Here is a 15,325-nt window from a genome sequence, read left to right as displayed (position 1 = left end):
TGTAATCCCAGGTATTCGGGAGGCTGACACAGGAGAATCGCTTGAACCTGGGTGGCAGTTGCAGTGAGCCAAGATCATACCACTGCACTCTAGCCTGGGCCACAGAGCAAGAGTCTGTCTCAAAAAAATTAATTAATTAATTAATTTAATTTAATTTAATTAGCCAGCATGATGGTGAGTGCCTGTAGTCCCAGCTACTCAGGAGGCTGAGGTGGGAGGATCACTTAAGCCCAGGAGATTAAGGGTGTAGTGAGCTACAATCGCACCACTGCACTCCAGCCGGGATGATAAAGCAAGATCCTGTCTCAAAAATTTTAAAAAAGAAATTATAACCAACTGGGTTCAAATCATCTTTTTCATTAGAATATTGATAAGAATGTCTTGCTGTTTGAAAATGCCCTGTGCCTCTCTCTTCATGATTCACATCAGCATTTCTCAGCTTTCTGGCATCCTGAAATCTTTCTTCCATTCTCCATAATTGCTAGTCCAAACATTTTCAACTCTCAGTTCCCTGACCCCGATGATGCTCTCTTACAGTTCAGGCAGTCAGGTCTGTTTGCCTTCTATTTCTCCTCTACACAAAGATTTATAAAAATCCATTCTCACCTTCTTTCCTCAAGTTTCAAAGGAAGAAGTACGCCTTCTGCTCAAGGCTACTCTCTCCACTGGATTCTCAATCACAGACACACCCACCTCCTCCATAGCAGGAACCCTGCTGCTACCTCTCCTGTATACAACCATTCCCTCTAACTAGCTCCTTACTTCAACTCTAAACATAAACATTATTTCTCTCCAATCTCTAAAACTTTACGACTCCCCTCTGCCAAAAAGACAAAATACAAATTCCTTCTATTATACAAAGTACTTTTATCTTATTTAGTTTTGTACATAAACTCTCTCCCACCTCTTTCTCGCTAAGCTGCTAAAGGGAAAAAAAAATCCTAGTTCTTGTTACACTTCACTCATTTGCTTGTCGAATGACAAATTTCCAACCCCAGTCCCACCTCAGACCAGTCCTTTGCTATCCACAAACAGGCACTGCAGCCATACAGAACTGAGTTTGAAGCTTAGCTCCATCACTTCCTAACCTAGTCTCTGTAACTCAGTTTCCTCAACTTTAAATCACAGATAAAACCCCCTGCTTTTAAAAATTCTTTTAAACACTTATTTTGCAGAAATGTTGAAGTAAAACAATCTACACAAAACATCTTCCCAGAGTTCCTGCATTATACTATGTCTTCAGATATTGAGGAATATTCAGTTCCTTGTAATACAGTAATCCTTAACCTTTTTGGGGGACATGAACACCTTTGAGAATCTGAGGATAGTTACAGTACCTCACCCTAAAAATGTATCCTTATGGGCTGGGCAGGGTGGCTCATGTCTGTTATCGCAGTACTTCGGGAGGCCAAGGCGGGCAGATCGCCTGAGCTCAGGAGTTCGAGACCACCCTGGGCAATATGGTGAAACCCCGTCTCTACTAAAATACAAAAAATTAGCCAAGTGTGGTGGCATGTACCCGTAGTCCCAGCTACTTGGGAGGCTGAGGCATGAGAATCGCTTGAGCCCTGGAGGCAGAGGTTGCAGGTTGCAATGAGACAAAATTGCGCCACTGCACTCCAACTTGGGCTACAGAGTGAGACTCTATCTCAGAAAGAAAGAAAAAAAAAAGGATCCATATGTATGACATCAATTTTTCATACAATGTGGTGGGGGAGAGGGCACATGGATGATCCCCAGGCCAGAGATTAAGAATCCTTGCTCAAAAATAAAGTCACTTTACAGAACAGACCCAGAGTGCTCTCAAAAATCAATTTGCTACCTGAATTACAAACAACCTGACAGGCTCATGCTATTGCAACATGGGGACAACCGGGCACAGTGGCTCACACTCGTAAATTCAGCACTTTAGGAGGCCAATGCAGGCAGATCGCTTGAGCCCAGGAGTTCAAGACCAGCCTGGTCAACACAGTGAAACCTCACTTCTACTAAAAATAGAAAAAATTAATTGGGCATGGTGGTGCATGCCTGTAACCCCAGCTACTCGGGGGGGCTGAGACACGAGAATCACTTGAAACTGGGAGGCAGAGGTTGCTGTGAGCCAAGATTGTGTCACTACATTCCAGCCTGGGCGACAGAGGAAGACCCTACGTAAGGGGGAAAAAAAAAAGAACATGGGGGCATCTAAACAAACATTTGAGTAAATCGAAGATCTGATCCCTCTCTTTCAATTGTAATACAAGAAAAGACTGAGTAGGGCTGGGGAAAAGGGGAATTAACATTTATTAAGGGTATACTGTGTGTAATATACCACACTCGGCACTAGTTTGGTATCACCTCATTTCAATTCTCACAACAACCGAATGAAATATTATAATCCTAATATTAATGAGGGAGATATTTAGGCTTAAAGAAAATTTAAAAGCATGACCAAAGTGTCCCCTTACCCCCTCGTCTCCTCTCTATATGTTCTTTTGAAATATCATTGATTTAGAAGCCTGTAACCCTGTACTGAGATTTTGTTTTAACCTCAAAGCAATGCTTTTCTACTCATGCTTAAAAAGATTTGTAACACTACTTATCCATGCATAAGATTTTTCTCAATATTGTATACTCAAACAAAATACCAAAATATATTATCAAAATAGATTCACTGTTTTCAATGGTGGGTTTTAAAATAAATGTTAAAACTCAGGAAGTAGGCCGGGCGCGGTGGCTCAAGCCTGTAATCCCAGCACTTTGGGAGGCCGAGACGGGCGGATCACGAGGTCAGGAGATCGAGACCATCCTGGCTAACACGGTGAAACCCCGTCTCTACTAAAAAATAAAAAATAAAAAAATAGCCGGGCAAGGTGGCGGGCGCCTGTAGTCCCAGCTACTCAGGAGGCTGAGGCAGGAGAATGGCGTAAACCCGGGAAGCGGAGCTTGCAGTGAGCTGAGATCTGGCCACTGCACTCCAGCCCAGGCGACAGAGCGATATTCCGTCTCAAAAAAAAAAAACTCAGGAAGTAGGCCAGGTGCTCATGCCTGTAATCCCAGCACTTTGGGAGACCGAGGTGGGCAGATCACTAGGTCAGGAGTTCGAGACCATCCTGGCTAACACAGTGAAACCCTGATTCTACCAAAAATACAAAAAATTAGCCGGGCGTGGTGGTGCACACCATTGTGCTCCAGCCTGGGTGACAGAGTGAGACTCCACTTAAAAAAAAAAAAAACCTCAGGAAATAAATGCATATTTTTTTTTGTTTTTTAAAACGGAATCTTGCTCTGTTGCCCAGACGGGAGTACAGCAGTGCTATCTCAGCTCACTGCAACCTCCACCTCCTGAGTTCAAGCAAGTCTCCTGCCTCAGCCTCCCCAGCAGCTGGGACTACAGGTGTGTGCCACCACACCCGGCTAATTTTTGTGTTTTTAGTAGAGACGGGATTTCACCACGTTGGCCAGGCTGGTCTCAAACTCCTGACCTCATGATCCACCCACCTCAGCCTCCCAAAGTGCTGAGATTACAGGTGTGAGCCACCACGCCTGGCCATGCGTATCGTTTTTTAGAAAAGTAAGTAAAGTCACTTTAAACTCTTGTTTTATGACCTAACTAACGGTAGTTTTAGTAACGGAATCCACATATCCTCAGTCCAAGTCCAGTCTTCTACATCTTTTTTTCTCATGCTATTTTAAGATTTGTAAGTCTTGATATATTTAGGCTATTTTATTTCTGATACTCTAGAGAAACAGCATCCTAGAGTGGTGAAAATCATTAGAAAAATCAGTGTCCAGTAGATGAAGGTATAACCTTGATATGTACTTGGCAATAAAACAGTTTTAAAAAAATTTCAAGAGCATAAAAGAAAATTTACCTCTAATACATCAGAAGTGATAAGCTTCATCACACGATCACTTGGGTCCTTAAATTCTTCTGTAACTTCAGCTCGGTGAATTTTTTTCTTCATCCTATATGACAGCTATGTGATAATACATGTCTTTTAAAATGAGTATCTTTTAAACAGTATTTTTAAAAGTATTGAAATATAAGCCAGCACTAAAAATAGTCTATTAAATAAACACAGATAAAACAAAAGCAGCTGTAAGGGTACATTTGTTAAACATCCACGTTCTAAAGACTATTAGACTTGTGAAGTATCCTTTCACATGCCATGCCACATGCCTACAAATTCAGGTAAGACAGAAATTACATAATTTGCCAGCTAATGGCAGAATCAGAACTAGTGCTCTTCAACCTAGTGTCTCAATTATCACAAGATTAAACAAAAACAAGTGTTATTAGAAGTTTCAACTTTTCACCAAAGAATTTTTAACAATTTTGTACGTCTTTCAGAAACCTCCTCTGATGTTTGAGACATGAGCAAATGCAGATGTCAAATCTAATTTCTTCTCAAAACAATTCGCTTAATATGTGGCATCCAGATATACTGCATTCAAAAGCAAAGTCTCCATTTTTGTTTGCAGAAAAAAAAGTAGTAATTAGAAAATACCATCTCCTATTTTAAAAAAGCTACAAGGCCGGGCACGGTGGCTCATGCCTATAATCGCAGCACTCTGGGAGGCTGAGGCGGGTGATCACCTGAGGTGAGGAGTTCAAGACCAGCCTGACCAACATGGTGAAACCCCATCTCAACAAAAAATACAAAAATCAACCAGGCATGGTGGCGGGCGCCTGTAGTCCCAGCTACTCAGGAGACTGAAACAGGAGAACTGCTTGAACCCCGGAGACGGAGGTTGCAGTGAGCCGAGATCGCGCCACTGCACTCCAGCCTGGACGACAGGGCAAGACTCTGTATCAAAAAGGCACACACATAAAAAAAAAGTTACAAGCCAGGCCGGGCGCTCCCAACACTTTGGGAGGCCGAGGTGAGTAGATCACGAGGTCAAGAGATCGAGACCATCGTGGCCAACATGGCGAAACCCCGTATCTACTAAAAATACAAAAATTAGCTGGGCTTGGTGGTGCGTGTCTGTAGTCCCAGCTATTTGGGAGGCTGAAGCAGGAGAATCGCTTGAACCCAGGAGGCAGAGGTTGCAATGACCCGAAATGGTGCCACCGCACTCCAGCCTGGGCGACAGAGTGAGACCCTGTCTCAAAAAAAAAAAAAAAAAGGCTAAAAGTCTTGAACACTATCAATACTCATTCCATTTTCTGGAGATTGAGAGGTTTTATGGACAATAAAGTATAATTGCTCATTTTGAAAAAAACAAATTATTTTAGGCAACATACCAATTTGGGCATTGCTGTAAAGTGAAATGCTCTGTCTAGTCGTAGCTTCCTAAAAATATAAGCAGCATCAAAATGCTGTGCATTTACTAAATCTTGCTGAAATTTTAAAACTTCATCCCAATCCTTCAGGGCAACTCTGATCTGCAACCAGGAAGAAAAAAAAAAACGTTGTACTAAATGTAAACATATTTTCACAAACATATTATAATTTTAAAATACTGGCATTTTATTTAAATCATATTTAATCACATAATATTTATTATAAAAATATGGTACTTGTTTTACATTTCTGCAAAGGAAAAATAACTCACTAAGTATTACCTTTTGTTTTGGTTGACACAGTTGGGTGTTATATAATCCATATAGCAGATACAAAGCACCAACTCTGATCTGGAAGGTGTATGGAGGTAAAAAATATCGCCAAGCCAAAGCCAAAGCTTCTTTTGTAAACATGTTCTTTTCTAAATTTCTCATTCTGCCACTAATAAACAGAGAGAAAATATATTATGACTCATTAAGTGAATAATGAACAAAAGCCAGAAGTATATACTTGTTTAAATGGTAGTTATAATAATTTGATGAGGATTCCATACCCAATTCTTTCATGATTCAAGCACAGAGATAATTTCACACCAAGGCAAAGGCAACTACTAGGTAAACATGATGCAGTTTCCAAAAGCATCAACTTTACTTGCCAAATTGAAGAGCAAGAAGGAAGGGGTTGCAAATTATTATTGGTTAAATATTTAAAACCCGTAATGTTAAAATAATCATGGTTATGTTACAGAACTATGTGCATTTTAATATATAATCGTCAGAAATGCTTGTTCTTTGGTGCTGTAGAGAAGCAGCACTTGAACGTAAATTTTATGTCTTCAGCAAGGCCATTTTTTTACTTTCTACAGAAAGGGGACAGTCGCCAGCAGTTTTGCTACACTGAACAAAGGAGACAGGGTCATTTATAACTTGACGCGTCTACTTTGGACTTCACATTCTGTATCTGTCTTGATTGACTAGCAACTTAGAACTTGAAGTAACTTGTGGAATGCTGAGAAAGGTAAAAACACTTTTAAATAAGGAAGAGGAACAGGCTATGACTTAATGCTTGCTTGGACCAGTATAAGCACGCCAGGGCAAATATTTAGGCTAAACTGTAAGAGCTAAGAACATAAAGTACACTGATTTCTTTATTACAGCTAGCAGATATTTAAGAATGTTAGCATAGGTCTTTGAATAAATTTTGCTTCTAAGAGAAGTTACTATTTAGTCTTAATTAGATAGGGAGGAAAGTCTTTGAAGACAAACCTCTACCTTACTTTTTACATAATGAACATTTTCTCCAGTACTCTCGGGGATTTGCACTAAATCTCCTCTGTCCTTGGGAAGCCTAGGTGAAAAAGTTAAGAGAAACAGCACAAAGTAACCCACACTCCTAATTGTCCAGAGCACCACAAGCTCATTAGAAGAAGGGAGGAGCAGGGGAGAAGAGCATACTCCAGCATACAACCAAAAGCTTTGTCCAAACATCCAAGAGAGGAACAAGGCTTTCTTGGCAATCAATCAAAGAAATAACACAGGAAATGTACCTGAAAGGAAAGTATCTTGGGTACCCAAGATCACTAAGGAAAACTCAGGTTGGAAACTGCTTAGGGCAAACCTGCCTCCCATTCTATTCAAAGTGACTTCTCTGCTCACTGAGATAGATGCATATCTGATTTGCCTCCTTTGGAAAAGCTAATCAGAAACTCAAAAGAACGCAAACGCAACCATTTGTGTCTCACCAATCTGTGACCTGAAAGCTCCCTCCCCACTTCCAGTCTTCCTGTCTTTGCTTCAAGTTGTCCCGCCTTTCCAGACCGAACCAATGTACTTCTTACATATATTGATTGATGTTTCATGTCTCCCTAAATGGACAAAACCAAGCTGTGCCCTGACCACCCTGGGCACACGTCATCACAACTTCCTGAGGCTGTGTCAAGGGCATGTCCTCAACCTTGGCAAAATAACCTTTCTAAATTAACTGAGACCTGTCTCAGATTTTCAAGGTTCACATGTATTTTCTGTGGATATAAACAGCATAATGAATAAACTATCTGAAACTGTTCTGCTGTGCTAAGTTAACAAAAAGTTTTTTAAAACAAGGCCTTAAAAAAGTCAATGTAACAGTCTTCTTACCACTTTGGATAAAACAATGAAGCCATATTTGTGCATACTGTATAGGTTTCTATGTAAGACTTGAAATTAGTAGATAAAAAATGCCAGATTTCAAATAAGACATTACTAAATGTCTCAAAGTGTTGATGCAAGTGACTAATACACTGTACAAATATAAATATGTAGAACTTTCACTTTTAAAACAGCAACAATAAAGACATTCACCCTGCAGCCATAAGCAGGGGCTCCATTACATCTGATTACAAAGCAGGGGTGGAAGGGAAGGGGGTAGTAGAAGGACTTTTTGGCTCTTCAAATAATAAATATACGAAAAGAACACAAAATACCTACTCTAGTTATGGTAACCAAAGTAATTTCTCAAGAAAATCCACCACTCCTCTAGTGATTCCTGTTTCTTTTTTCATTTTAGGTTTTCCCTACTAGAAAATGTAAATGTTACATTTTTAGCTAAGTTTTCCTTAAATGCATTTTCCCCCCAAGAAGTGGTACGGTGGAATATTACGGATTTTAGAAACAGGCAGATACACAGTTTCCAACATCTGCTCTACAATCCACTATCTTTGTAATGGAGAAATTACTTAACCTTTTTAAGCCTTAATTTCCTCATCTATAAAACAAGGATAATTGTACCTGCTTTTTATAACTGTCTTATGCAATAAAGCTATACATTGCATTTAGTAGCCATTTAATAAAGCTATACATTGCATTTAGTAGCAATTTAAAAAAAATTAGTCTCTCTCCTTTTATTAACCGTACAACGAACAGCTCTTCATCCTCCATTTCTTGCAATTTAAAAACTACAAAGGTAATTTGTTTACACTGACAGAGAGAAAATGAGTCTTAACATTTTGTTCAGAAAAACATAGTTTTAATCATAAGGTTTAATTCATTCCGAAAATCAGTTATTTAGCCTTTTCAATATTATATGTACTATGCTAATAAAAATAGATTCATCCAGCCACTGTCCTCACAGAGGTCAGTCTAGTCAAACAAAAATTTTAAAACGGTAGTAATAATGAACATTTGACCAGCCTGGCCAACATGGTGAAACCCCGTCTCTACTAAAAATACAAAAATTAGCCAGGCATGGTGGCACGAGCTGTAGTCCCAGCTACTCGGGAGGCTGAGGCAGGAGAACGTCTTGAATCTGGGAGGTGGAGGTTGCAGTGATACAAGATCGCACCACTACAATCCAGCCTGAATGACAGAGCGAGACTATGTCTCAAGAAAAATAATAATAATAATGAACATTTATTGAGGACTTAGAATTTCTGATATATCAACTCATTTGATCTTCACAGCTTCTGAGGTTTATCATTGCCTCTATTTTACAGATATGGAAACTCAAGTAACTTGCCCCAAGTCACAGTGGACCCTGCAATCAAATGCAGCCAATTGGGATCCATAACCTATGCCCTTAACAATCCCACACTGCGTTTTCAACTATACCATTACAACAAAACGTGGCAAGCGATGAGATAAAATAAAAACAGGGTGCTGGGGGTGGGGGGGACATGAACAGCGTACTCAGTCTAGAAGAGCGAAAAAGACTTCCCCGAGGAAGTCATTTGAGCTTAACCCTGAGTAAAGAATAAGGTGGAAAAAACAAGAGTTGCGGTGGAAAGCTCCAGGCTTAGGAAAAGCCTGTGGAGGGCCAAAAAAAAAAAAAAAAAAAAAGCAGCGGCTGGAGCAAGAAAGTGAGTGCATGGAGGGGACTGGCAGGCGAAGCTGGAGAGATGGGCAAAGGCCAGTGAGGAATGGTCTTGGCAAGTCAGAGAATTCAAGCGTTATCCCAAAGGCAATGGGTGCCACTACAGAATGAGCCGGAGAGTGACATGATCAAATTTGCACGTTTGAAAAACAACTTTGGGCCGGGCGCGGTGGCTCACTCCTGTAATCCTAGCGCTTTGGGAGGCCGAGGTGGGCGGATCACGAGGTCAGGAGTTCGAGACCAGCCTGGCCAACATAGTGAAACCTCCGTCTCTACTAAAAATACAAAAAATTAGCCGGGCGTGGTGCCGGGCACCTGTAATCCCGGCTACTCGGGAGGCTGAGGCAGGAGAATGACTTGAACCCAAAAGGCGGAGGGTTGCACTGAGCCGAGACCGCGCCATTGCGCTCCAGCCTGGGCGACAAAGGGAGACTGTGTCTCAAAAAAAAAACACAAACAAAAAAAAACAACTTTGGTTGTTGTAGGAAAGATTAATTCAATCTCGAAGGGTTTTGTCTTTGCTTGTGTGTTTTTAAACATGAGGTCCTAGAACAAGACTGTAGAACAAGACTGGGGAAGGGCAAATGATAGTGGCCTGGGTCAGGGTGGAGGCAGTGGAGATGGAGAGAGGAGTTTAGAAAGGAGGCGAAGCAAAGACGCATATTTGGGAAGAGACCGCAACAACCACCAGGGCACAATGAAACAGCAGGGAAACCGCGTTGCCTGCGCACAGGGGAAGGTCCAGGAGTGATGGAGGCAACCTTCGGTGACTGCCGCTCTTCTCAGCACTTCCCAAGTGCAACATCGCCGGGAAGGAGGCAACTTTCTACACCACCTGAGGGCAGGGAGAGGCGGGTGGTGGACAAGAAACACCCACCAGAAGATAGTACCGAACTTCATGTTTCTCCAGAGCTCCGTGAAGGCCTCGAAGCGTACACTGTCCGTCTCCTGGAAGCGGCTGAGCAGCGCCTCGCAGTCCGTCTGCAGGCCGGGAGGAGTCCCCATGGCCCCCGAAGCCCGCACACCTCTAACCGACTAACCAGCGGTGGTCGCCCAGGAAACCAACCCCGAACGGCCCGCCCCCTACGGCGTGCGCACACGCGCTCCGTGTCGTATTATCCGGCACTTTTAGCTCCGCCTTTATCCGGGCTCTTGCTACCGGTCGTCTGCTTAATGCGCGTGCGTGAAAGCGTTCTGCTGTTTTGCTGGCTGAGATTGCTTTCACCCAGAGTGCTAAGATCCACCCTTCTATTGAAGAGGTTTAGTTGAAGAGGTTTACGTCTCAAGTGTTGTGTTTGCTCACGAGCGGTTTTAGGTCTTCATTTTCCGCTAGGTTATGTAACTTGACTTTACCCTTACTAGCACTCTCCTTTAAAGTGACCCTAGTGTGACATAAGTGAACTTTTGAGCTAGGAAAGAACAGTCCCAACCCCACCCACCCCCACGTGGGAAGAGAAGCTAAAGAAGGCTTGCTAGGAAACAAACTGAACTCATTCTCCTTCTGGTCATCGAGAACCCTAATACTCTGTACCCACATAATACGATGCTTAATGTGTGACCCTCTCTTTGTAAACCCTGGTATTCTGCAACCACTCTTGAAAAGAAGAGCTGTATTTCATACCCTCTTGTAAACAGCCGCCCTCCCACCCCGCCACGCATTCACCCCTGTGCTACATAGTACTTAGAAAATACCTACTTCTTATATTATTATTTGGATGAATTGCCTTTTTGTGTACACGTTGCCACCTAGCTTCCTTCCTCCAGGAGTAACATTTTGAATTTTAGAGCATTTCTCTGATTGAAAGGTATGCTATCATTCTTCAGGAGAGGTATCCTGATATTATAGAAAAACATTGGGCTTTCTGTCTGTAAATGGAGTATCAATTCACTTTACTTTCTGATCCTTGACCTGTTTTTTTGTTTGTTTTTTGGATTTGTTTGTTTTTTGTTTTAAGACGGAGTTTCGCTCTTGTTGCCAGGCTGGAGTGCAATGGTGCGGTCTCGGCTCACTGCAACCTCTGCCTCCCGGGTTCAAGCGATTCTTTTGCCTCAGCCTCCCGACTAGCTGGGATTACAGGCATGCACCACTCCACCCGAATTTTTTTTTTTTTTTTTTTTTTTTTTTTTTGTATTTTTAGTAGAGACGGGTTTTCACCATGTTGGCCAGGCTGGTCTCGGAACTGCTAACCTCAGGTGATCCACTCCCCTTGGCCTTCCAAAGTGTTGGGGTTTACAGGCGTGAGCCACTACACCCTGCCCTCTTGACCTGTTTTTTAAATGTTATGTGATATTTTATGTCACAGAAAAATGTATGTGATGTGTGAGATAAAAAGCATAGCAGTTAAACACCTGTGCACCTTTCACCTGTGTAGGAACCAGAACATTACCAACACCTTCACATCAATCTGCGATTTCCTCCTCTGACCTATTCCTTTGCCTGTACCCTACTTTAATCACGACTACTGGTTGGGTGCGGTGGCTCACGCCTGAAATCCCAACACTTTGGGAGACAAAGGCAAGAGGATCGCTTGAGCCCAAGAGTTGGAGACCAGCCTGGGAAACATGGTGAAAATTAGCCGGGCATGGTGGTGCACAGCTGCAGTCCCAGCTACTTGGGAGGCTGAGGTGGGAGGATCACCTGAGCCTGGGAAGTGGTGGTTACAGGAGGCAGAGGTTGCAGTGAGCAACGATCATGCCACTGCACTCCATCCTGGGCTACGGAATGAGACCGAATCTCAAAAAATAAAATAAATAACTACCTTGAATTTTGTTTCTCTTTCTCATTTATATATTTTATCACATATGTATGTATGTTTAAACGGTATATTTTTTAGTTGTGGTTGGTTTTGAGTTTTATGAAAATGGTATTGCAATTTATAATATGTGTTATTTGAATTGCTTTTAAAACTTGTTTCCAAGATTGATTCATATTATTACTCATAATTGTAGTTCATTTTTCAGTGCTAATATTCTATTGTGCAAAAATATACTGCTTATTCATTATTTCCTCAATGGAAATTTAAGTATATTCCAGATTTTGATATCATAAACAATGCTACTTTGATCACTTGTATATGTCACCTTTATAGGGTTGTCAGATAAAATACAAGAGGCCCAATTAAATTTGACTTTCAGATCAACTAAAAAAATTATTCATTGTTTATCTAAATCTAAAATATAATTTAACTGGGCATATTATATTTTTGTTTGCTAAATATGGCAACTCTACTTGTACGTTGCAGGAATCTAGAGTATATACACCTAGAATTAGAATATATACCTACCATTATCATCACTGTTAAATAATAAGAGGTGCAAGTGTTCAACTTTATAATTTTAAATTGTTTTTTAGAATAGCTTGACTTGGCCAGGTGTGGTGGCTCACACCTGTAATCCCAGCACTTTGGGAGGCCAAGGCAGGCAGATCACTTGAGGTCAGAAGTTCAAGAACAGCCTGACCAACATGATGAAACCCCGTCTCTACTAAAAATACAAAAATTAGCCAGGCATGGTGGCATGCGCCTGTGGTCCTAGCTACTTGAGAGGCAGAGGTATGAGAATCATTTCAACCTGGGAGGTGGAGGTTGCAGTGAGCCAAGATCGCACCACTGCACTCCAGCCTGGGTGACCGAATGAGACCCTGTCTTAAAAAAAAAAAAAAGAATAGGACTGATTTACACTTCACTAGCAGTGCATGAGATTTCCTACTTGAGCCGTATCATCTCACAAATTTGGCTTCTAATTGTGGTCTTAATACACATTTCTCTGATACTAATGTGGTTGTGTATCTTTTCAAATTCTGATTTTCTATTCATATTTCCTCTACTGTGACATGCTTGTTTATATATTTTGTCTATTTTTCAATTGTGGCATTTGACTTCTTCATATTGATTTGTAGAAGCACCTTATATATTCTGGATACTAAACTGGTGTTTGTACTATGTGTTGTTTATTTCCTAGGTTGTTTTTATTTACTATCTTTATGGTGATTTTTTTATGTATAGAAATTCTTTTTTTTTAATATAGTCAAATTTCAAAATCTTTTCTAATAAGGGCTCTTGTATCTTAAAGTTATAAGTGTTTTCCCTATATTTCATTATTAGTATAACTAATAAATCTTGAATGCTGAATGACTGAACACAAACTAAGCTTGTTTTTCTTTTACATTAAGTTCAATTAATGACAGGATGGAGTGAGGAGGGTTCTGCTTCAAGCAGTTACCTGCTGACCAAAGCTGATGAAAACTCTGCCATCTTCAGTGATTGACTTTCAAGGTCACCTTGAGCACCTTGAGTGACTTGGCTGGAATGTTTTAGTGAAGACATCGAGCCTGTGGACTGGAGAAGAACGAGAATGTGGAAGATTGCATGAGAGATTTTTATGGGCCAGGCCTGGAAATGGTATGCACTCAAAGTGTGGTTCACTGACAACTACTGGTCTGCAAACTGTTTATTACTTCTCCATCTCACAATAGTACAGAAATTAAGAATAAGTGCTGAGATGGTTTGGCTCTGTGTCCACACCCAAATCTCATCTCGAATTGTAATCCCCACATGTGGAGGGAGGGACCTGTAATCTCCATGGTTTGAGGGAGGGAGGTGATGGAATCATGGAGGAGGTTTCTCCCATGCTGTTCTCATGATAGTAGTTCTCATGAGATGTGATGGTTTTATTCGTGTTTAACAGTTTCTCCTACACATACTCTCTCTCCCCTGCCACCATGTAAGATGAACGACTCTTCTGCCATGATTGTAAGCTTCTTGAGGCTCCTTAGCTATGTGGAACTGTGAGTCAATTAAACCTCTTTCCTTTATAAATTACCCATTGTCAGGTGTATTTCTTTACAGCAGTGTGAAAACAGACTAATACAAATGCTTATTAACTTTATATAGAAATTTGATGGAATAATTTGATATGACTTTTTAGATTTTTAAAAATAATTTAATTTTATTAAAGTTTATAAAAGTACTGGTGCATGATAGATTGGGGGGAAATGGTTCATTACAACAGATAATTTGAGAAGCACTGTTATACACCATTTCAATCCACAGTCTATTGGCCAGAATTCAGTCACATGGACTTATTCAGGTGCAAACGTGGCTGAGAAATGTCATCCCTAATTAGGCAACCTTTCCCCAACAATAGTTCCAATCTCTGGAAGAGGTGCACACGTCTTTGTTGGACCATGTATTAGCTCATTCCTGCTGCTATAACAAAATACCATATAATAGATAACTTATAAACAACAGAGATTTATTTCTCACAGTTCTGGGAGGCTGGGAAGTCTAAGATCCAGGTGCTGGCAGATTCCGTGCCTGGTGAGGGCTGCTCTCTGCTTTCAAGATAGCACTTGTTGCTGTGTCCTCACATGGCATAATAGCAGAAGGACAAAAGAGGCCTAGCTAGTTCCCTCCAGCCCTTTTATAAAATCACTAATCCCATTCATGAGTCCTCATGACTTAATTACCTGCTAAGACCCTACCTCTTAATGCTATCACATTGGCAATTAAGTTTCAACACATTAATTTTGGGAGACATTTAGACCAGAACAGACTGCCAACATGTCTGCTGCAATTTTATTCAGAAACTCTGAAAGTATTACCTTTCACTTTTAATTTACTCTCATCCATCTAAAAATTTATTTCTATGTATGGTATAAGGATCCTATTTCACTTTTTTCCATATGTATAACCATATGTATGTATATGTATTTTCCATATGCATAATTTTCCAGCATCTGTTATTGAATAGTCCATCCTTTCCCAAAATTCACTTCTGTTATATATCAAGTTGTATGGCTAATTGCAACCAGTACACAACTGTATGGCTTTGTATCTGTTATTAAAATACCAAATCATAGTGCAGTATTTCCATTACTGTTAGTAAAACAGTTACCACTCTAAGCCTCCTTACTATCCTCAACTCAAACACTTGGACCCCCCAGGCCACAAATCCCTTAACCTCCCAGCCTCTAAAACTGAAGTGGTTAAGCCTGGCACAGGAAGAGACCTTTAGTGCCGGCTCCAGCTTCAGTCTACCCCTAGGGTTGTTACCTACCTTCAAGGCTCCATTTAGATTTCAATTCTCTAACACCACACTCGAATTACTACAGCTTTTTAAGTGAATTTACTTAAGAAAGAAATTTCTCTTATTGTTCTTCAGGAATATCTTGACTATTCTTGAATTTTCACTTTTTCATATAAATTTTA

The 15,325-nt window shown here is 40.8% G+C and overlaps 1 protein-coding gene across 1 annotated transcript in view; it reads right to left on the bottom strand.

Moving 5' to 3' along the window:
* SNAPC1 (small nuclear RNA activating complex polypeptide 1) overlaps positions 1-10,148 on the bottom strand; it is a 33,122-nt gene extending 22,974 nt beyond the window's left edge. Inside the window, 4 exon segments of the mRNA NM_001257672.1 lie at positions 3,855-3,959; positions 5,231-5,371; positions 5,552-5,711; positions 9,994-10,148. Of these exon segments, the coding sequence (NP_001244601.1) occupies positions 3,855-3,959; positions 5,231-5,371; positions 5,552-5,711; positions 9,994-10,121 (534 nt within the window). The 5' untranslated portion in view covers positions 10,122-10,148.
* Positions 10,149-15,325: the final 5,177 nt, after the last annotated feature.

This window comes from Macaca mulatta, chromosome 7, assembly GCF_049350105.2.
Source record: "Macaca mulatta isolate MMU2019108-1 chromosome 7, T2T-MMU8v2.0, whole genome shotgun sequence".
Taxonomy (NCBI): Eukaryota; Metazoa; Chordata; class Mammalia; order Primates; family Cercopithecidae; genus Macaca; species Macaca mulatta.
The sequence above is the reverse complement of the archived record's forward strand: the minus strand, read 5'-3'. Positions and strand labels throughout refer to the sequence as shown.